The 21,854-nt window shown below is 40.9% G+C and overlaps 1 protein-coding gene across 1 annotated transcript in view; it reads left to right on the forward strand.

Annotated features, from left to right (window-relative positions):
- LOC113157561 (zeta-sarcoglycan-like) overlaps positions 1-19,378 on the forward strand; it is a 30,209-nt gene extending 10,831 nt beyond the window's left edge. The window contains exons 3-8 of the mRNA XM_026353129.1: positions 642-743; positions 6,529-6,616; positions 7,622-7,744; positions 8,729-8,801; positions 16,710-16,833; positions 18,547-19,378. Coding sequence (XP_026208914.1) covers positions 642-743; positions 6,529-6,616; positions 7,622-7,744; positions 8,729-8,801; positions 16,710-16,833; positions 18,547-18,738 — 702 coding nt within the window. The 3' untranslated portion in view covers positions 18,739-19,378. The remainder of the gene's footprint in view (positions 1-641; positions 744-6,528; positions 6,617-7,621; positions 7,745-8,728; positions 8,802-16,709; positions 16,834-18,546) is intronic.
- The last annotated feature ends 2,476 nt before the right edge of the window (positions 19,379-21,854 follow it).

Consider the following 21,854-nt stretch of genomic DNA (forward strand, 5'->3'; position numbering starts at 1 on the left):
GTTCGTTTGAATGATGCAGATAAATTGTTTTTCATTTCAGAAACCATTGATAGATCAAAGTTGACACAGTTGAACATCTTCGTAAAAATTTAAAATTCAAATAGGATTTTTTGCACCTAAACAGTCTGTTTCTCAAAAAATCAAATAAATAAATCATATAATCCCCTATTATTTATTATTTACCTTGGATGATGCAGATGTGGTGTATGATCCAGCTGCTGTTACTACTCTTAAACCACTGTGTCATTCAAGTCATTACCCAAATGTGCACTGATCCTCATCTCAGCACCTCTAGCAGTAACAATCTTTAAATCTGCACGACCACGTGATTCGTTCTTTATTTGTCGTTTTCACGAGTCTGAGCTGACACATTAGCCTGGTTCTCTTCCGTCTGCCTCCCACTGCACGCAGCCTGTCACCCTGACACCTCTGAGTGTCTGTGGCATTGTCACCTCGATTTCATGTCCTACTTCATCCCTGTCACTCAACTCTGCTGCCTGTCCACAGGCCCATCTGGTTCGCAGCAGCTCCTGCTCTTCCTAATGCAATTCAGCGACAGCAGCGTTCTTTGTGTTTTCTCGCATCTGGAAATTCAGCTCTTTCATCGCGTGGTCGTTTTTTTTTTTTTGTGTGTGTTTCAGGTTGGTATGGGAAACCTCCAGGTGAACAGAGATGGGATTCGTCTGGAAGGAGTATCCGAGTTCCTCCTGCCTCTGTATGTTAATGAGATCCGGTCCAGGAGGGTAAGTTGATCCCTTCTCACCAACTTCAAGCTTCTGTTGATCGATACTCTGCAGCGTCGATGAACGTGAAAAACATCCAGCGGGTCTGCAGCTTTCACTTTAGGGGAAGTTAGGAATAATCCATTAACAACAAAGACCAACTCTCCTCTGATCTATAATTTAACAATACTTTGATATTGCCTCATATTTGTGCCTGGATGGGAGAGATTACTCTTTCGCTCCTCTCCTCAGCCTCCTCCCCATTTCCTCTTATCCTCCGACAGTGCACTATCAGGGCCTCCCATCAGCTGGAGATGGGTAATAGGCTGCCTCTCCCATCCTCCAAGGCCGCATACAACCCTACAGGAGATTACACACAATTACCAAGGGACCAGAGTCCCCCTGCTGGATTTCCAATCAAGCCCACGCGATAAATACCCCTCTTCCACTTCCTCCTTGCCCGTTCTCCTCTTTGATGTTTAGTAGATTAACCAACACAGCTCCAGTGAAAAGTTGATCCAAATTTCCTCCTCTCTCACTAGAATCACAGATACTTGGATTGTTCCCTTGTTACGTGATTAGCTGTAGTGTAGAAAGCAATTTGAAGCACTGGAAGCTGTGGTTTTTCTATGTAAATGTGATGTTTGAGGGATGTTGATGGAGGAAGTGGGCACAATTTGAAACAGCAGATTGAGAAACAACACGGAGCTGCTCCATCTTGCTCTTTGATGTCTCAGTTGAAGCTAAATGATTTAAATGTAACGCTCCAGGCAGTAATGAGCCCTTCAAGAGCAGAGCTGACGCCCGAACCGAACACTGGACAAAGCCAATATTTGATTTGATTTGATTTCCATTACCTCCAATGCCACCTGCAGACATTTTTACTGCCTTGTTTTACAGACAGGCTGTGCAGTGACCTCCCTTTGTCTACTGGCTCCAGAGATATTTGCAGGACAAAAATCTCCGTGGGTCACTCGATATTTCTCACTTCTCAACGTGTCAAGCATTGGCGGTGAAGGGATTATGGTTATCCAGTGATTAACCACCACTGATCAATAAGCCATTAGCACAAACACAAGTAAACTCTGTGCCAGAGGTATCTTAAAGTCAAATATATAGTAAATATTTCTTTTATGTTCACAGCCCAAGCTGCCGTATAAGTAGCTTCACTCAAAGTTTTACTTCCCACGGATCAATCGGTGCTTTAAATCTTCATTGGTGTTGGAGCCATAATCTTTGAATACCAAGTGGAAATGGCTCCCACTGCGTTGTTTGGCAGTAAACCTGAAAGCTGGCAGCAAACTTTAGGCTGAGCAGCCCCTGCTATCAACACTCTGAGTAACATGTAGTGAAACGAAAGCTTGTAACGCTGCACATACGGTTTACAGTGGCGTCAATACCTGCCAAGGCCCTTTTAGACATTTAAAGCCCGAAAGCTTATGTGTAATTTGTTAATGCACAGACGAAGCTGTTCTGAGAGGAAAAAGCTCTAAAAAGGATCCAGCGCGCTCCACCAGCAGCCGCTGAATGACTGGCTGTTGAACATAATTGATCATTTAGCAGCTACAGAGCAGAATGACTCCCCGGAGAGTTGGAGGAGACCAAAACAGACTTAAAGACACTCAAAGGAAAGTGAATACTGGAGCTAATCTTGCCTGTTGGCCAGTTTTCACCACAGACGTATGTCAGTGTTATTTTTTTCTAACTCTGTTCCACTGTTTTACCAATTCTTAGTAGAGTGGGCATTAATGTTTAATTGTACCATTATATATTATAATAATATAATAATAGTCACATTACAGACATTTTACCAGACATTAATAAAATGTTATAATGAGCAAACATACAGTAAATCCAGGGACTTGGTGGTAGTGGTAGTCTCTCAGTTTAGTGATATCACCCAGGCTGTGTAGTGTATAGACTGTATGACTGATTATATGGCACTCTTTCCCGTACTATGGCTGCTTCACATTTCTTGCCTTTGTGCATCGCAGCGTGTGAATCCAGGCACTCGCTGCTTCCTCTTCAAACCTGGGAACTGTGCGCCTGTGGCGGGTGAAATATCAAGTGCAGAGTTGATTTCAAACACTTGACAATTAGAGCCCCATTGTTGTTTTCACAACGGAAAATTATGGACACTCCTGTTTCACGTTCACTCTGTTACAACTCTTGTTGGCATCTCTTTGCTGCAGCTTTCAGTTATACCTGTGTCCCGTCAGTCAAACCTGACAGGCAGATGGATGGATGGGTGGAATATTCTGTAAATTATTTTCCTCGCCCTGCAGGCTTCCCAGTGCAGGTCTATTTATCTTTCTATCCATCCATCTGCCTGTCAACTTTTTCCAGATAGCACATAGCACATACACACTTGAAATGTTGTGGCAAAAAGGGGCCGATGTGATTCCACAGGACAACCTCACTATCAAAGTTTGGGCGCCGGTTTACACTCTAAATTTCAGGCATATGATTGCAGCACAACAGCTCCAATTACACCTGTGAAAGCCACAATGCTGCTATAATTTCAGACATGTGAAATCAGTTTGCTGCTTGAAATTTCACCCGTCTGAAAGCAATAAAGCGACTGTAATTTCAGGCTTTTGAAATGTGTGTCACACTTGAAATTTCACCTGCCGGCCGAACATTGCATTTATAATTTGAAGTGTTTGTAAAATCAAATGTTCGAGCAGGCGGTTCTTAGCCCCCTCACTTTCCTCACACAGGGACCTCAAAGTTTCTTTGTTCAAAGACGAATGTGTTGTTGGTGAGCCGACATTACTTTAGGCACATTGTATTTGTTAAAACTCTTGACTCAGATGAAGATCAGATCACATTTGAAGACAAATTAATGCAGAAAACCATAAAATTCCTAACGGTTCACATACTTTTTCTTGCCACTGTATCTTCCTTTTTGCGAATCCATACCGACTTTGCTTCAGTTTAAAAGAAAGATAAATTGAACTGTGTGCAAATGATCTTTTTGCAAAAGCTTCCTGGTAGAGTCGTTGCAAACACTCCCATTTTTCCACATGCATTAGTGTAATAATGTCTGCTGCTGTTTGAGGACAGCAGAGGTCAAATTAGATTTTACGAGCAGCAGCAGTGATGCATTATTTTAGCGATCAGTCCACTCAGATTTGTCGTATTTTAGTGTTTTGTAAATTGACGTGTTCCTGTGATCAATCACAGGCTGCTGGGACGTAAGTATTTTATTTATGTAACTAAGGACCGCAGGAGCTGATTTCACTGATTAGTTCCTTCTCTCTGCTTAAACGTGCTTGGAGACAAAAATCAGCGGTTTGAGCGTTTAGCCCGTGGCCTTAGATTCAATTGCATGTGATTAAAACCCACCGATGCAAACAGTAGGTGGACATAAAGACGAGGAAAAGGTCAGGGAGTGTAGAGTAATAATAATTTCAGCACCTCCACCATAGGTCTCCATTATAGTCCAATAATTCTGCCTGGATTTCTCTGTCTTTGGCTTCTAGTAGCTTATGCATCAACTGATTAGTGATGACAGATGTAATCATATACTGTATAAAAGCACTGGACACAGTATAAATTGCTATGAATTAGCTTTTTTCAATAGGAGGAATTGGCCACTTGTGATTATTGACATTTCACTCACTGTAACAACACTGGATATGACATGTTTGTTCTTTGCCTCAGCCTGAAAACAATGTGGCACGAAGCAACACAGTGCTCAGGTAGTTAATCAAATCGCTGCTCGTCAGACTGCTGGCTCTCGTTATCGTCTCCGGGGACCCTGACTCATCTAAAAATAGCGTCAGATGCAGGTGTATCTTTATTGGAGTGAAGCGTCTCCCTCACTGTCTCCTACCTACTTACATTAGACAAGCACTGAATTTGAGTCCGCCACTGAGGGTTGACGCCATTCACTCGTTTAACTCTCGCAGTTCAAAATAAACGCTTTCTCAGGCAAACAGCAGCAGTGCCTCAAAGAGCTGAACATCCTTTAAATTGAGTTTGCTAGAACCAATTTAACTTGGCCAGAACTACACTATAACAGCATTACACTGAAAAACTATGGGGCTTTTAATTTGAAAAATACTTAATATGCCTGCAAACCAAAACAGCCCGTACCCTGCATGCAAAGATTTGATATTTGAATGAGGAAATGAAGGCAGAATACGCATACCTTTTCAACTTCTGACATGTTTTCTTCATTATTTTTACTTGATCGGCTCAGTATGCAAATGAGCTCCTGGCACGACAAGCAAATATAATTAAAATGTAACCATATTTATGCAAATGTTTGGTTGGGATTACAGTTAAACCCCCGAATAGTGCTCTTTATCTGTGCTTTAAAGGTCTGGATTTTATTTTACACTACACCAGCATCATATAAGGTTGCTTTTGGCTGTGATTTTATTCATTGTATGCAGGGACGTTTCCCTTTTCTTACAGCAGCCACAGTAATTTTTCAGTCTGACGGAGCTCAGTGCTGCTACAACAACAGGCTCCATTTATGTGCGTTCACTCTGATCTGCACTTGACCTTCCTCAACGGGCTCAGTGACTAAAAAGCCTTTTATGTGATCCCAAAGAAGTGTTCATGAGAGCAACAGCGACTCAGCCATGCCCACCCCCCCAGGAAACAGTTTCAGACCTGTAAAGTCTTTAAAGGGATACTTCACATCAAGAACTCCAATTTCTTCATGAGGCTTCTTTCCTGTTCATGATGTGCATTTATAGTGGAGCAAGCTGGGAATGAAAATGACGCCTGCAAAGTCAAAAACGTTTAATAATCTGCTACAGTTTTCCAGAAAAACTTGGAAACTCAACATTGTACAATTGTAGAAGTTTAAATCAGCTTTGTGAGTCTGCGTGTGGAGACGAAGCAAATTTGTTTTGGTGCGTTCGTGTAGAGCTCAACTTTAGTGATCTCTCAGATAACTGTTGGCAGCACTGACCTTTCCGGGGAAAAAAGAGACACGAGAGTCTCGAAACTATCTCCACCAAAACAGATGAGATATACACTCACTGGCCACCGAGTCATTGCTGAATTCAGCTGGGATAACGGGAAAATCCAGACTCAATAGCTTATCTTGGTTTTTATCTTCATTCACCTCTCGCAGCAGCATTTACACAGACTGTCCTGACAGTGTGGTGGGTTTACTGAGTACCTCACAATGTGCCACAGTAATTTTCATAACAATGCAAAAACAATTATGTGTGAGTCAAAGTATCTAAAGAGGAAAACACCCAGAAAATAACCAGTAGCGTTTGTCGTCCCTCTGTCATGAGGTGTTTTCAGTTTCAGAGAATTATAGACAACTGAGAACAGTCGAACCTTTTCAGCATTCATACAGTGACACACACACACACACACACACACACACACACACACACACACACACACGAGTGCCATCATTCAAATGTCAAACAGCCATAAACTTGCAAAATGCAAACTGCCAGAAAGCAGAACATGTCCAGAGTTAATATGTGTGCGGTGAAGAAAAAGATACACCTACGCCTGTCACTGATGGAAAACACACGTCTCACAGCTTACCACCCCCTTTCTCCTCAAACTCCACCTGTATGACATTACTCATCTGTGGATCATGTGTTTGATCGCTTTGGGTTGTACAGTTGTACCTAATAAAGTGGCCAATGATGGCAATGTTTTTTTTCTTGTTGCCCTGTTGACTTTGTAATGAAGTTGCTGTGTTGCCAGGGAGCAGATAGCCGATAGAAATGATGGAGGAGATTCTGCACCATCATAATAAAAGTCCTTTGTCTTTGTCTCGCTGTCTCCCTCCCTCTTTTCCCGTTCCCGCTTCCCCCAGGACAGCTTGATGGTCTTGCGGTCCGAAAAGAACATAACGCTGAATGCTAGGAACAGCCGGGGCCAGATGACGGGCCAGCTCACAGTGGGTGAGTCTCCAGTTCTTTCTCTTTCTTTCTCTGAAATGGTGAATCCCCAGTGGAACCTGAAGCAACAGTTTGATCTCCAGCCTTTATTTACACTTGTGCTCGACTTTTTAATCTTCTCTTCTACGTACAAGCTATTTAAAAAGAGCTCTTGGATTAATCTCGCCTCGACTGTAAATTGCCTGATCAGTCTTATTTTATTAATGGCTTTAATCAAGATTGGAGAAACAATTCATCTTTAAATTTTCTCTGTGCCTGCAAAAGACTCTTTTACTCCTTAGATGCACTTATTGAAAGGGCGATGGATTCTTCTTATTATCTTGAAGTTTAACCATCAGTCAGTCCAAATTACCAAAGTCATTTACATGATTAATGGCCACTGGAAAGCAAATGACCTCCTTATTAACATTAATATCTGTTGATCTTAGCCAACATAAGTTTAGAGTTGATGCTGATTTGACAGGACTGGTGATACGACTCTTTGGGGTCATGCTTGACCTTCCTCAGAAAATTAGTGCCTGCTTTTGTAGAGAGTGCATTTTGTCTGAAATGAGATGAAACTTGGCGAGAATAATTAAATTCCCCAGCTGTCGCAGGCCGTGGATTAATGGGAGAAAAAGAGAAGGAGAGAGCGAGAAAGCGAGGCCTTAAATTTCTGCACGCACATCTGGAGAAACACCAAAGTCTGGAGAGCGGGGAATTAATATTCCTCAGCAGCGGAACAAATTACTGATTTGTCTCCAGTCTTCGTAAACCTGTGGCTGATCCAGCTTTGTTGGGCGCCTGTCAGTTGCAGAGCAAGCTCTGCACAAACTCCTTCAGACATTGTTTTCCAAAGCTAGTTTACAAAGCCAGAAGCAGATCAGGCTGCACAAAAAGAACATTATTATAACATGTTGGGCTAAGTGAAACATTTTAGGTGGAAATCTGTTCTCTAAGGTTTATTAATCATCAAATTAAAATACTTTCAAAGTGAAAAACTGTGCATCCCTGCACCTCGCTCTGCAGGACCTGAGGCTGTGGAGGCCCAGTGCCAGAGGCTGGAGGTGCGAAGCAGAGACGGAGGCCGGCTGCTGTTCACCGCAGACGAAGAGGAGGTCATCATGACGACAGAAAAGTTCACAGTCACAGGTAAAACGCAACGCTCGGTGGTTCTCTGGTCGACTATCTGGTGGTTGAACTTGTTCATTTCATTCACGCTGGTGTGAGAGCTGCAGAGTGAGCAACCGACTCTGCTGGGACGTGTGTGATAGTATGTGGTGCGGCATGATTTCAAAAGCTGAACTGTTCAATCAGTGTGAGGAGCGTGGAGCTGTGAAGAAAGACGTTGTGGTTATTTGGTAGCCGTGGTAACAGCACGTTAAGTGTAGACATTAGAAAATGAAAAGACGAATTAAACTGTTCCACAGGAAGAAATGGTGGCGTGAACTCTGTACTCTATTAAATAGAGAGTGAAACGTAAGGATGGCATGAAGCTACACGATGTCTCTGTTCCATCCTGTATTTACTTTATTTATCATGTCTCGACTTACTGAGCCACGAGAACTCCCTGTGGAGGCAGACGAGCGATTTTCACAACAGACATTTTATTGTAGGAAACACAAACTTGTGACTAATAACACACACACTGGGGCAGCTAAGTGGATTTTAAGCTCAAATATTTTTTTTAGATACACATTGAGACATGTCAAAATGTAAAGTGCTGCATGATGCGCTCACAGTCACGTGGCCAGAGTAAACGTCATGATGATTTTTGCAAAGGTGCCTCTCTCAATGTTAATTAACCATCTGGGGCCAGTTGTTACTGATGCTATAAAAAGTCAGGACAGTGAGGTACAAGCAACCCTTTTTAATAGAGCAACTATCAAAAGACAAAGTGGAAAGTGAATTTTTAATTTTTCAATATTTAATTGATTTCTCACTACAGACAGTTGCTGTTTGTGCAAATGTTTTGGGCTTTTACACGTGTGTCTCAAGGCCGTGAAGACGTGAAGCTAAGCAATGCTTTAAGAAAGGCTGTCTATAATACCAAGATACCAAGCATTAGTAAACTGATGTAAGCTATAAACTGATGATTTGCTCTGTGTGAATGTCCAAACTGCTTTTTATTGGCAGGTTCAGAAGGCGCTGTGTTTGGCCATTCAGTGGAAACGCCGCTGATCCAGGCGAGGACCTCTGAAGACCTGAAGTAAGTTCATGTATTCATTGACTTTACATAAAGTCATTAAAGCTTAATGTCACATGTTCATATCCTGTTCAATTAAGATGAAGATCTTTAAATAATGATGATAAATGTTCCACGGCGTTTCAAAGTCAATGCAAAAAAAAAACAGGAACCATTATTCACCAGTATCATTATTCTCCAGCAGCCTCTTGTCAAGTCGAGCATCTTCTCGTTGGCTCGTTATCACACGAATTTCCAACTCGATTTGACCATTATATTAATTTCACAGCTCAAGGGTTAGCTAATTTCTTAGTTAGACTCTATATCAGTCAGGAATTGATCAGAGCATCGACACAGCACACGGCCAGTGGGTGAGGTTGGGATGCGCGTGCGATGCCCCGCTGCACTCCGCCCGAGGCTCTGAGCCCGGTGTCAGTCCATTAACGAGCTATAACGAGTGTGGTTTGTTGTCCACCTTACTGGTCCTGAAGGGAGGCCCGGGATCAAAGTTGGCAGAAAAAGCAGTGTTCTGGCAGCTAATTCCTCCAGAGTGAGAGGAATACTGATGAGCGCACTTTAAAGCAAGCACACACTTAGGGCTCACACACAAACACACACACACACACACAGGCTCAGCTCAGGGGTGACCATCTGCAATGTGGTCGAATTCTTAACGAGAGGCAACCGAACTGGAGACAACAGCGACTCCACGTTTAGTTAAAGAAGAGATGGAGATTTTTCTCCTATATCAGTGCATATATTTCATTACTGTGGAAGATATTTAACAGAAACATTGTTGGGTTTTCACTCTGCCTGTGTGAATCAGTGTAAAAAAACGTTTTGCAGGCTGTTTTCAAAATGACTGGCTTCCTTCACTGAGGGATTACTGACATATTTCTAAACAAGCAGATGTACAAACTGTCCTGTTCAGACTTTTATTTATTTATTTTTACATTAATGCTCCTTTTATCCGAATCCAATTTATTTTTTCAAATACGTCAAAGAATTTGTGTATTGAAAGAGTAAAATCGTGTGGGCTATTAGTGACATAAATTCAAAGCTAATAACGATTTTCTTTTCAGCTTGTTTCACTGTTGAGTGTGTTTATAGACTAATTGGACTGTGGGCAAAGTAAACAGGCCTTGACTCCTGTAGCTTCCCGCATGCAAAGCGATTTAACAGCTATACAGTATGAATGATTTCATACTGTGCCTTTTTGTAATCGTAAAGAAAAGCTTGTTTTACTGTAGGAGCAGCCGCGTGTTGAAATGTATTCATCCCCAGGCTGTTTAAAGAAGCCACAGTTGTCTGGATATCATTTCACCTGCAAATCACCAAAACCACACTTAAACGCTGTTCACTTACTTCTGCAAAGACACTCTAGCTGTGTTATATATTTTTTTTTTATTTGAATAAAAGAGCAAATGCTTTGAGACGGGTTATCGTCACTTCTTACATGGGGCCTCGTGCGACTGTGAAACAACCTCAAATGTTCATTTACATCACTCATTGTCAACCTTTTCGGCGTGTACCCCACTGGAAACAGCTGAGGTCTTTCAACACTTCATCTAGCAGCTCAGCTGTGATCCGTTCAACCACAGTTTTTGCTTTCCTTTCTTTTTTTAAGGGGTTTAAAATAGAATAGGATAGAAAGTCTGCAGTAACAAGCATAAAGCTACTGTACTTCACTTCACTCTGTGCTGCCCGACTGTGCAGAGACGACTTCTTGCTCCGACTACTCATGTCACTGTTGATGTTCACAAACAAGAGCAGCCCCATGAATGCCTTCCAGGAGAGACTGTAGAAGGATGCACACCATTATCCCCACAGTTAAAGCCTATCGCCTCTCCCCCCTCACTGTTAGGGACAGTGTTTGACGGTGGTGGTTTGGAACAGCTATTAACATTTTTGCCTGCACAGGTTCTTTACTTTACCAGAGTAAAGGTGCATGAATCCATAAATCCGCCTGCAGGTTAGTCTACATCCTGCTTCATCGTGCATCAGAAAATCACCTCTGCACTGTAATGAATCCAACACAGGCACTTTTTCATTATAAAGCCAGACAGTAAATTATGAACCAGAATAGACTGCTGATTGATTACGTGTAAATCTAATTTATCATCTGATAGGATGACATCGGACCATGTAATTAGGGTGACAGGATCAGAACAGTCTCACTGAAATAAAAATGCGTGGACCCTCACACACCCGCGTTACCGCAGACATGTTTCTGCAGTGTTTATGTACATGAGCTGGATTCTCCATCGGTACTCATGAGACTCCCCCGACCGCCCTGAAAGAGGGATGAGTTAAACCCGTTTTTTTTCACCACCTGTCAGTAAACCTCTGTGGATGGTAAAGATGTGGCTTGGCTTGTGTCCACGCCGCTCTTAGTTTTCCCTCTTTTAAAAGTGAGCTCGCTCTGTTTGTGTTGTTTTATTTCTCTGCAAGCCAGCAGTAATCTGGGAGAAGAACAGAGCAGAGAGGAAATCAAAGAGACCCACCTGAGATGTTCCTTCACTTTGAAGCACCTGCTCTTCTCCCTGAGGGTTTTTTTTTTTTTCTGTGTACACTCACACTCAAGTTTGTCTTCATTTATCATCATCGCTCTGCTTCTGAATAACTGACTGTACTGAGTAGAAGAATTCCACCGGCATTAAGTTGCATATTCTACACCATTTACAAAATGTTTCATGTTGGCGTGCACAAGATTTTATCCATGTTTGCTTCAACCCTCTCTTGTAGTTTTAGGAGATTTGCTGCATGGTTGGAATAAGTACAAACATTAAAACACTGTACATTTATTTGTTTTCATATTTATTTTAGAGCAATGCACGATGTTGAACACAAACGCAGAACTAAATGTAAATGTTGCAGCATCGTAAGCACAAGAATAAACAGGATAGAAATTATTCCATCAGTACTGTGTAAACATAATAAACTTCCACTATACACAATACAGATGCCGCACACCAAAACACATGTATTGATACAAAAATCCCTAATAGTTAGGGAACAGTAGCAGCAGTAGCAGTCGTTTTAGAAACTAATGCACCATCAGTCCATCCTCTGGAAACTACAGGATGGATTCCTGCGTATGACGACTTGCGAATAATTGCACCTCTGCTGAAGAGCTCTTGGGAGGAGAGACCTTGATGTTGACGTCTCTAGAACAAGTGGAGTGCAGTTATAAGGTAGATATAGTCCTGCAGGAGAGACATGTCAGTTTGTCATGTCCTGCTCTCGGCTCACTTTTCATTACCTTTACTCACAGCTGTTGTCAGGCTCTGATCAGCTCCTTCACCTCACACTGACCTCAGTAGTTGAGTTTCACTCTCAAAATACCCTCTGGTGAGGAGTTTTCTGGACTGAAGATGGTTAATTACAGAAAATCCGGCTCCGAGGGTTTCGTGTTTTTGACTCCTCAGCTTGCTGCCCACTCAGTTTGATAATAGTAGCAGCTTCCAACCAGACAGTGCAGAGCTAAATATGAAAATACTTCTGTCTATTACGTAATCAGATCATTTTGCTTCTCATTTTGCAGGAGGGTGCTCTGATTTCTGATGTACGTGCCCCAAATCCATCAGAAAGAAAACTGGGAAGCTGTGGGATAAATGCTGTGATATTACTCTCATAGAAACTTCTTGTTCGTATTCAGAGAGACTATTTTCTTCACAGCTATGGAGGACAGATGGTAAAGGGACATTTGATCAATGCGACAAAACATCTCCTGGTCTCAGTCATGTCAACAACTTTTTTTTTTATTAGCTGTAAATAAAACTGCTGCTATAAAACACATGAGAATCTGTAAGTAAGACAAGTCTGACATTAAGACGCAAAAGAGACCAGACAGGATTTGAAGGCTCTGTGGTTTCTTAGTATGCAGAAATCACATTGATGCATGTCTAGGCCTAGTTTTTCATTTGATTTGATTCTCCGTGCAGCGTTCTGCTGCTGGAGGTCTCTTCCCTTTTCAGGTTTAAAGTCTGTTTGCAGTAGAGCCAGCCACGTCCTCATCTAGTGGATCCGAGCAGCTTTCAGGACACACTCTGCCGTAGTGTCCACACGAGAGTGGCAGGTTCATTAAGAAGATAAAGGCAGAACAGAGTGCCTTTTCTTGGTCCCACTTAGCTCTGGTCCGAATTTTCGACCACCAATTTGATGGGATTAAGATGTTGTGTAGCACGACTACTGCAGCAGGGAAACGTGGCATCTCTGTTTTATTTGGCCATTAGAGAAACGGTCGGACATATACAGTTGATGCGGTAGGGAAAAAACATGGCGTTACCTTTGGCAGGATCATACTCACTCCTCCATCTGTCATTAGAAATAAATCTAATTCCTTTGCAAAGTCCACACACTCTTGAAACTCCACAAATGTCAATGCAATTGTTTAGTTAACTGACAGGTCTGTATCACATTTATTCAGACGTTGGCAAATTTGTTGGTGATCTTTCCCAAACAAAGATTTATGTTAAATCTGGTGCTCAGTTGTGTGCGTTGGGTTATTATGCTGATGGAGGACACATGACCTGCAACTGAGCGAGAGCTTTCTGACACCGGGCAGCATGTTTTCCTCCAGAATTCCTTGATAGTCTTGTGGTTTCCCTCTGCCCGGCACGAACTCAAGGCACCGAGTCACCCTGAGGTTTCACAGTAAGCAAGTTGATCCAAGTTTTTAATTTTTTTTTCTTTTGATTCTACTTGTCAAAAAACTCCAGTCTTTTTTATGTTTTTCAATTTACAGTCCTTGACTCCTTGCCTGCCATTCACACTTTTCTTTCTGTTCAGTCTAAGGTTGATCTTCCTCTTACAGTCATTTTAGCAGGTTGGCTACAAAAAGGGCTGCAAGATAAAACAGTGATAAATTTGTTTTTCTTTTATCATCAGTGTGACATTTGTTATTTTCTTTTAGTTTCTGGATGTTAAGTGGGGAGGGAGGTGGAGATATGCGTGAGAGTCTTGACCTATTCCAATTTTTAGCATTTTGGTGTAGTTTACGTCTCAGTGTCTTTGTTAACCTTAGTCTTAGTGAACAATGTGAGGGCCGTGCGTGGTCGCTAACATGAGAAGAGGGCAGATAGATGTATGTAACTTTGCCTGAAATTGAAATGCACTGGGCTTTTTAACTTGTGAGGACTTGAACACTGAATCTGTTTCTCTGAGATGTAGGTATATGAAGCTTTGTGTGTTGATGTAAGAGGAGTTGCTGAGTTGAGTCAACGGTTGCCTTGTTTTCTTGTGCGACAGCTTTGGAAAGCTTTGTCTGTACAGATCTACGTCAGCCAAGTTTTAGGGACCAGCTCTATTGTTGGAGGTCATAAACAAACGTTATAAAATGTAGACTAAAAGTGACACTAATGCTGTTATTGATCTGCAAAGCCCACTGAAACACTGCGATAGTGACTAATGAACAAACTTAACTTTCACCTTTAGATTCTCCTCAGCAAACAGAACTGATTTGCCGTAAATATTAAATCAACCTCGCTGTGACATCAGCTATGGCCATCAGCACATTTGGTCCAGCACAGCTCTTTCCTGCCCCGTATCACAGAGCTATGACCTTTCTGTGGATGAAAAGGTCATCCTGAACGCAGCAAGAAAAGCTCGTCAGATATCCGAGAGGATGGGAGAGCCTGTCGTAAACAGCCTTTACGACTGCAAATGGTATACAGTGGCTTCAAAACCCATTCACTGTTTGCACATTTTATTGTTGTAGATTTAATTTTAAATTTTAAAAAGGCCATTTTTGCCTAAATAAAAGTATTCAGACCCCTTGTGTTTAGGTACCTCTGGTTTGCTTTACTTTTTCTTGAGATGAGTCTAGAACTTGACTGGAGTCTACCTGTGTGACATTAAATTGATTGGACATAGCTTAGAGAGACAAACAAGTCCAGGTTTCACTCTCTGTAGACCCCCCATGATAACATTTGGTGGTGAGGCACCAATCAACTGAAGTCCTTAAAGACAACCTGCATCAGACTTCAGACTGTGGCGATGGTTAACCTTTCAGGATGGCAATGATCCCAAGTATACAGCCAAGACAACACTGGAGTGGCTTAAGTCCCTGACTCTCTTTTAGTGGCCTGAACAAAGCCCAGACTTCAGACTTCTGTGGAGAGGCTCCAGATGGAAGTTCATACAAACACTTCAGGTGCCAGAAGCTTGTTGAGAACTACCCAGGACACAAGGAACTGATGCTTTTGTAAACTGAGAAATGTTTTGATTCCTAAAACATTTCATGTTTTCTCTGTCATTATGGGTTATTGAGTAACGATTGAAGTGGAAAAACTACAGATTTAAAGTTTAAAGATGTCTAAATAATTTCTGAAGCCACTGTAATTATTGTATTTCTATTAATAAGATTTTATTTCAAATTATATTACTAAGCCTACTTAACCTTAAGCATTAGATACATGAAAACTAGGAGATGGAATATTCCTTGAATATTGAGATTGTAAGAACCAAGACGTTTTTTTGTTATTAGTTATTTTATTTAATAGAATCGATGCTTTATTGTGAACTGTGCCTGTGCACTCTTGAAAATGGAGTATTTCGCCTTCTGGCAGGATCGCCCAGTCTGTGTGCTTCCAGTGGGTGATGATAAAACTGTTTTGAATGAAGTGAAAATATCACACATCACGTTTTGCCAAATTTGCACTGCACGGCTCACTGCAAAGTGTTTTCAATGGGTCTCTTAATGAGTCATCTACACGGGGCATGGATAATCGGTGGATGCTTTAGAAATAATTATTGCTGAGACACACTCGGACAGAGATTCTTGTGTCTGGCTAATGAATAGCGGGGAGTTCAGGGGAAATTATTTGTCGTGTTGCTATTGGAGATGGACTGATGATGTCTTTTAAATAATAATGATGTTGAGTATATTTGGAGTTTATTATTACCATTACATTGTTGTACTTCAAAATACATAAAAAAAACAATGCATGGAGTGTGGTTTGAGTTTAAACGCCGACGAGAAAATAAGAAGAACAATACAGTGATTCAAGGTATATTTCTTCACTGTTTGAACAGTAGATGAGTAAAAAGAAAAACACAGTGTCTATCTTCTCTATTTCTACACTCTGGGGCACAAACAGTCCCAGGTCAAAGGCACATTTTACAGATCCGTTCCAAACTGTGTCTACTGAAAGCTGATTTAAAGCCAAAGAAGCTTTTCATATGCAGATGAAATTCATTTGCTTTTTTTTTTTCCTCACTTATTCCGCGCATAATCCGAAATGTGTGTCACATTCAGAGGTTACGGAGATTTAAGCGATTTCAAGACGGCTCCTTAAAGTCTTACATTTAAAATTCATTGAAAACAGATTTGGGGAAGATGGGGGTAGAAAATCAATTTGAAACGGTTATGAGTTATGAAAACAAATTCCACATTGATTGGCTCTCGCACTTATCTTTTCCTGTGTAAACAAATAATCCACAGGAGGGAAATGCAAATTGCATTAGCCTCAGTGTTGCTGAAGGTCAAAATCAGCTGATACAATTATGGGCTTTTTAGGAGCCATACTGGATTAGAATAATGAGAAGAGCTGCTTACACATGAACGGCAGCTTTAATATTCCACAGGTGGATACGTTATTGGTATAACTAACACCCAGAATTCATTTGTGCCGCAAGAGTCAAACTATGTATCAATAAAGCCGGTTTGTGTGTTTTTCTAATGTGAGACTTTTGACTATTTTCTGCCTATAATGAAACGAGTATGATTGAACTCTATCAACCAGACAAAAAAAGAAATTAAACAGGGATATGCATAAACTATGAACTGAATAACAATTAATTGAACCTTGAATACATTGTGTATGTTCAGCTAAATCACACTGGAAGGCAGAGTTTAAATAATGCAAACATCCTGAAAGTACAGTATAAACTTTCATGCATTAAATCTCCGAGCTTTTTGATCCTTGTTAGGCTGGAGTCTCCAACACGGACCCTGACAATGGAGGCTCCCAGAGGGGTCGAAGTCAGCACTTCCAAGGGGCCACTCAAGGTCAGCAGTCGAAAGGACCTACAGCTGGAGTCCACAGAGGGAGAGGTGAGGGAGATTATTGTTTATGTACAGTATTTGTAAAGAAATAACCCTTTAAGCTTAGGAACTGTTACCTTACCGCTGAGCCAGGCTCGCTGTTTTCTTCATATTCATATTTACTGGACAGAAATTAGATTTCCATTTAACCCTCATCAAGACGTTAGAGGGAGTGCGTTTCCCAAAATCTATTCATAAAAGATATTTACAGTGCCTATAAAAAGTATTCATCCTTCCTTTTATTGATATTATAAATCAATCATGGTCTATAAAAGTTGGTGACTTTGACAAAAATTTCCAGAGAAATACCTCATTAACGTCAAAGTGAAAACAGATTTCTACAAAGAAATGTCAATTAAATAAAAATATGTAAGGTGAAATCAGTGTTTGCATTAATATTCACCCCCTTTAAAATTACTGACCTCCAACAGAGGTCCAGATGTTTGGTGCTAGTAGTCCCACAATTGATGAAATGGAGATCACCTGAGTGCAGTGAATGTGTCTCAAGTGATTGTAGTATAAAGACACTTGTGTCTGGAAGGTCCAGTCCCTGGTTAATCAGTATGCCTGGCTATCATTACACCATGAAGATAAAAGAACACTCCCAGCAACTCAGAGAACAGGTCATTGAAAAGCATAAGTCAGGGGATGGATACAAAAAAATCTCCAAAACACTGAACATCTCCTGGAGTTCAGTGAAATCCATCATCAAGAAATGATAGGAATATGGCACAAGTCTGAATCTGCCTAAAACAGGCCGTCCACACAAACTGAGTGACTGTACAAGAAGGAGACTAATGAGAGAGAGAGAGGCCACTAACACACTGATGACTACTCTGCGGGAGTTACAAGCTTCAGCAACTGAGATAGGAGAGACTGTACATACAACAACTGTTGCCTGGTTTCTTCACCAGTCAAAGCCTTATGGGAGAGCGGTAAGGAGAAAGCCACTGTTGAAGAAAACTCATGTTGAATCACAAATTGAGTTCACCAAATAGGAAAGACTCCATGGTCCTGTGGAAGATGGTTCTTTTGTCTGAGGAGACCAAAAGAGGGGGGATATTAATGTAAACACTGATTTCACCTTTTTTATTTAATTAAACATACTTACAAACCTGTTTTCACTTTGACATTAATGAGGTTTTTTTGTGAAATATATTTGTCAAAGTCGCCAACTTAAAAAAAAAAACTTAAAATATATATTATTTTATTTTATGATTGATTTATAATGTCAATAACAGAATTAATTATCCATATAATAATAATAACACTTTTTATAGGCACTCTAATAATAACAGTCTGCACTGCTGCTGTGATGCTTATGTTTACGCTTTATCACGGTCACCACCTTAGTTTACAGTAGTAGCATGCTAACATTGGCACTAAGATCTGATGATGACACTAAATTTTTAAAAAATTAAAAAATCAGGAGATCAGCAAGGTCGTAGTTCGTCCTGAGGGGAATGTAAATGTCTGAACATAATTTCTTGGCAATCCATCAGCTGATTTTTTTTCAGTGCAAATGTGGTGCACTGACAGAGGCCGCACAAATAAACATATTTAATATAGGGACAGAGTCCAGTGCTGCTGTTTTTACTGCACTGGTCTTATTGTATTTGCTGATTGCACCAAAGTCATATGTCAGTTTCAGCTGGTAATACATCACCTGAGGCGATGTGATTTGAATGACTTCCAGCATGTCTCTGATGGCTTTCCTCCCAGATTCTTTTAGATGCCAACACCATTCAACTGGGGAACCTCCCGATTGGCATCTACACAACGTCTCCCAGTCAGGCCTCGAAGGAGCAGGCTGTATACGAGGTGTGCGTCTGCCCCAGCGGCAAAATCTACCTCTCTCCTGCAGAGCGCAGCTCCACCTGCCAGACCATGAGCAACATCTGTCTCTGGAGCTGACCTACGAGTAGCGTCGGTGATCGCAGACACCTTTAACACCTGCTCAAGAGCTGCTGACATTGACACTGGTCCATTGGTACATTTGATCTAGAGTGGACCTCAATGCAGTAGAAATAGAACTCACACTCTTCGTTACCTGAGCGCTCCGGTTTAAGATTGGTGCAGTAGCATCCAAGCTGCAGAGGTCTGTTGGATGTCAGGAGCATCACTGCATCACTGACGATGTCAGAGCAGCTCTCTGAAATCAAGAAGACCACGTATGAATAGGAACATTTAAACTACTAGGACAAAACTTTTATTTTTCTACTCTACGTTCAGTGTAAACATGCAGCAGCTGTGTGTTCAAGATTAAGAAATTAGGAGAAGACAAAGCATTGGTGCCTTCAGCTTTGAAAGAGAGTTGCATTAAATTCGTCACATTGGAGTCAAAGGTTTTCAAAGGTGATGGTAGAAAGTAATGTAAGCACAATCTTGTCATGTTTTCCATCCCAAAATGCCAGGCTTTACATTATTTGAAGTATTCTTAATAGATACCTTGTTTTTTCCACTGTGTTGGTGGCTGTTTAATTTGAAATTAAACATGTTTTAATGTGGCATACGTTGTTGTTGTCACATGCTCTTCGACGTGGATTCAAAAAAAGATTTCTAATTCTTTGATGACCTGACAAAATCAATCCTCTGCTCGTGAAGGTTGTGTGAAATGATCAAAAAGCCTCCAAAGAGCTACAAAATGGACCTTCTGGTAAGTGTGTGTTTTTTATTTTAGCTTTTAAGAATACATCACAGCTTTTACTACTAATGATTCGCCTCAAGTTTAAAGTAAAAACTCATTTAATTGCATGTTAGTAACTCTTCCACATTAAAACGCCGCGCAGTGTGTGAACTGTTTTTCCTCTTAGAGGCAGTGCATCCCTGTGGAGTTTGACACAAGAGTCTGGCTGACCTTGGCACTGCAGCTGAGAGCGAGGCAGGCAGCCATGTGTCAGCAGGCCAACTAAAGTGCAAAGTCTCACTCTACTCCACTTCCTCCGCCATCGCCCCCCCCCGGGCAGAGACTGGTTTGGTACGATCCATGATGGTATTATAAAATCAACTATTGGAGTATTTCTTAAAGCTGCAATATGCAACTTTTAGGAATCAAGCTAATGGTAGCACAAGTCTTGAGATTGATCCCCTGTTCGCCTTAGACCTTTAGCTATTAGTCATAATGAAATTAAAATGCCTTTGCTTTTTATCAATGCTGCCTCAGCTAATGTTGGACTCAGACCTGAAGCTCGTTCACATATTGCTTGACAGCCAAATACAAAACAATATTTTAAAAACTTACACATACTGCAGCTTTTAGTTTAGTTTTTTTGTTTTTTTTTTGAGATCCACTAAGAAATATTTTTCAACCAGTGTGTACAAGAAAGTGCCCCCTGAAATGTATCACTATTCAGGTCGAGGCCTCAACTAGACTGCTCCAAAACATTTGTATTCCTGTTCAGCCATTCAAGGCTTCAACTCACAGACTGATAATCTAATGTTATTCTTCAGGATTCTTTAGTGGGGGAATTAATGTTTCCCTAAATTATGTCAAATTGTCCTGAAGCAGCAAAGCATCCCCACATCATGACACTGCCACCACCAAGACTGGCCATGAATGTTTTAGGGAATTCCGGGTTTGTTTTAAATGGTTCAATTTTTGACTATTTGGTTCATAGAAAATTCTAGAGTAGGTTCTGTTCAGGCAGCATTTCTGCCATTTCTACCCAGTGTCTAGTATCTATACTAGAAAAGATAAGAAATCAGAAGAGGGTTGAATATTTTATCACCGGACTGTATGTATGTCTGAATTCTTTCTGAATCTATTTGTGCAGTCTATTGTGTTGTGACTCTTTTACATTTCAGTCATGTTTGCAGAGCATTTGTGTTTGCCACTCAGGGAGACAGACCACAGTGCATGTGATGATATCATGTGTATACATTCTTATAGGTTCGAATTGTTAAGTCACACTTGAATTGTGTCTGTATGTGGAACATTTACTTCCACATTCACTGGCTTGGAAAAAAAAACGTACATAATGAAACAAACACAATGCCAGCATTCAAAATTGTTTGATCATTCATATGTTGACGTCTGTGTGAAAATAATATATAAATTTAATATTATTACATTACAAGATGCAATTAAACAATTGATTAGAGATTCTGTCACCTGGTATATTTGTGGATTTCATCTTTCCCTGTTATTCTGGTGTGCATCTTGCACAGGAAAGAAGCTTTAGCATTTCACCTGCTGCAGGCTGGAACATTATATAGGCTTTCCTCAGCCTTAGGCAATCTGAACAGAACTGGCCCGAGGAGACTGTTTCAAGACACAAGGTTAAGACCAGATATTATCTGTGCCTGCTGCTGCACAGTCACAGCTGAGCGCATATCACAAGTTTTCTGGCTCTAATTAAGCCTAAAGTTTCCATCAAAAAGCCAGGTCAGTGTTCAACCACCGTAGATTGTGTATTTTAATCTCATTTTGTGAAAAACATGTAGAATGACTCTTCAGCAGCAGCATGAACATACAACGCCAGCTGGTGCTGCCTTCGAATCATGCTTTCAAATTGTGTTTGTTTCTTTATACTGATAAAGGTTTATAGTTCACACATTTGAGAATTCACCTGAGCAGTTGCTCAAAAAGGACCTGAATGAGGCTCAGCTGAGCTGATGCCAGTTCCAGCTCGTTTGCCTCGAAAAGTCAAATAATTAATGCCCAAACAAAGGATAGTTTGCATGATTTGTGGGTGTTTTAGGAAACAGCATCACATCTCCAAATTAATAATTCACTAGCAGTAATACACAAACCCCATATTAAGTGAGTAGGATGACAGGTGAAAGGTGCTGTAGGCTTGCAAAAATTCAATATCAGCTCACATTAGGGAGTTAAATGTTTTTGCTGCTGGCTAAAAAACTCAATTTTTGCATTTCTGATCACACTGAAACCTTCACAGGCTAAAGACCTCAGAGACTGGTTGTTTTGGAGTCATGTTTATACATCAGTTTAAAAACTAAATGTGGATTCACATTTTTAGTCCTGACAGGAAAGGAAAGGAAATAGTATCTTATGTTTAAATTATTGCAAA

This window comes from Anabas testudineus, chromosome 18 (genome assembly GCF_900324465.2).
Source record: "Anabas testudineus chromosome 18, fAnaTes1.2, whole genome shotgun sequence".
Lineage (NCBI taxonomy): Eukaryota > Metazoa > Chordata > Actinopteri > Anabantiformes > Anabantidae > Anabas > Anabas testudineus.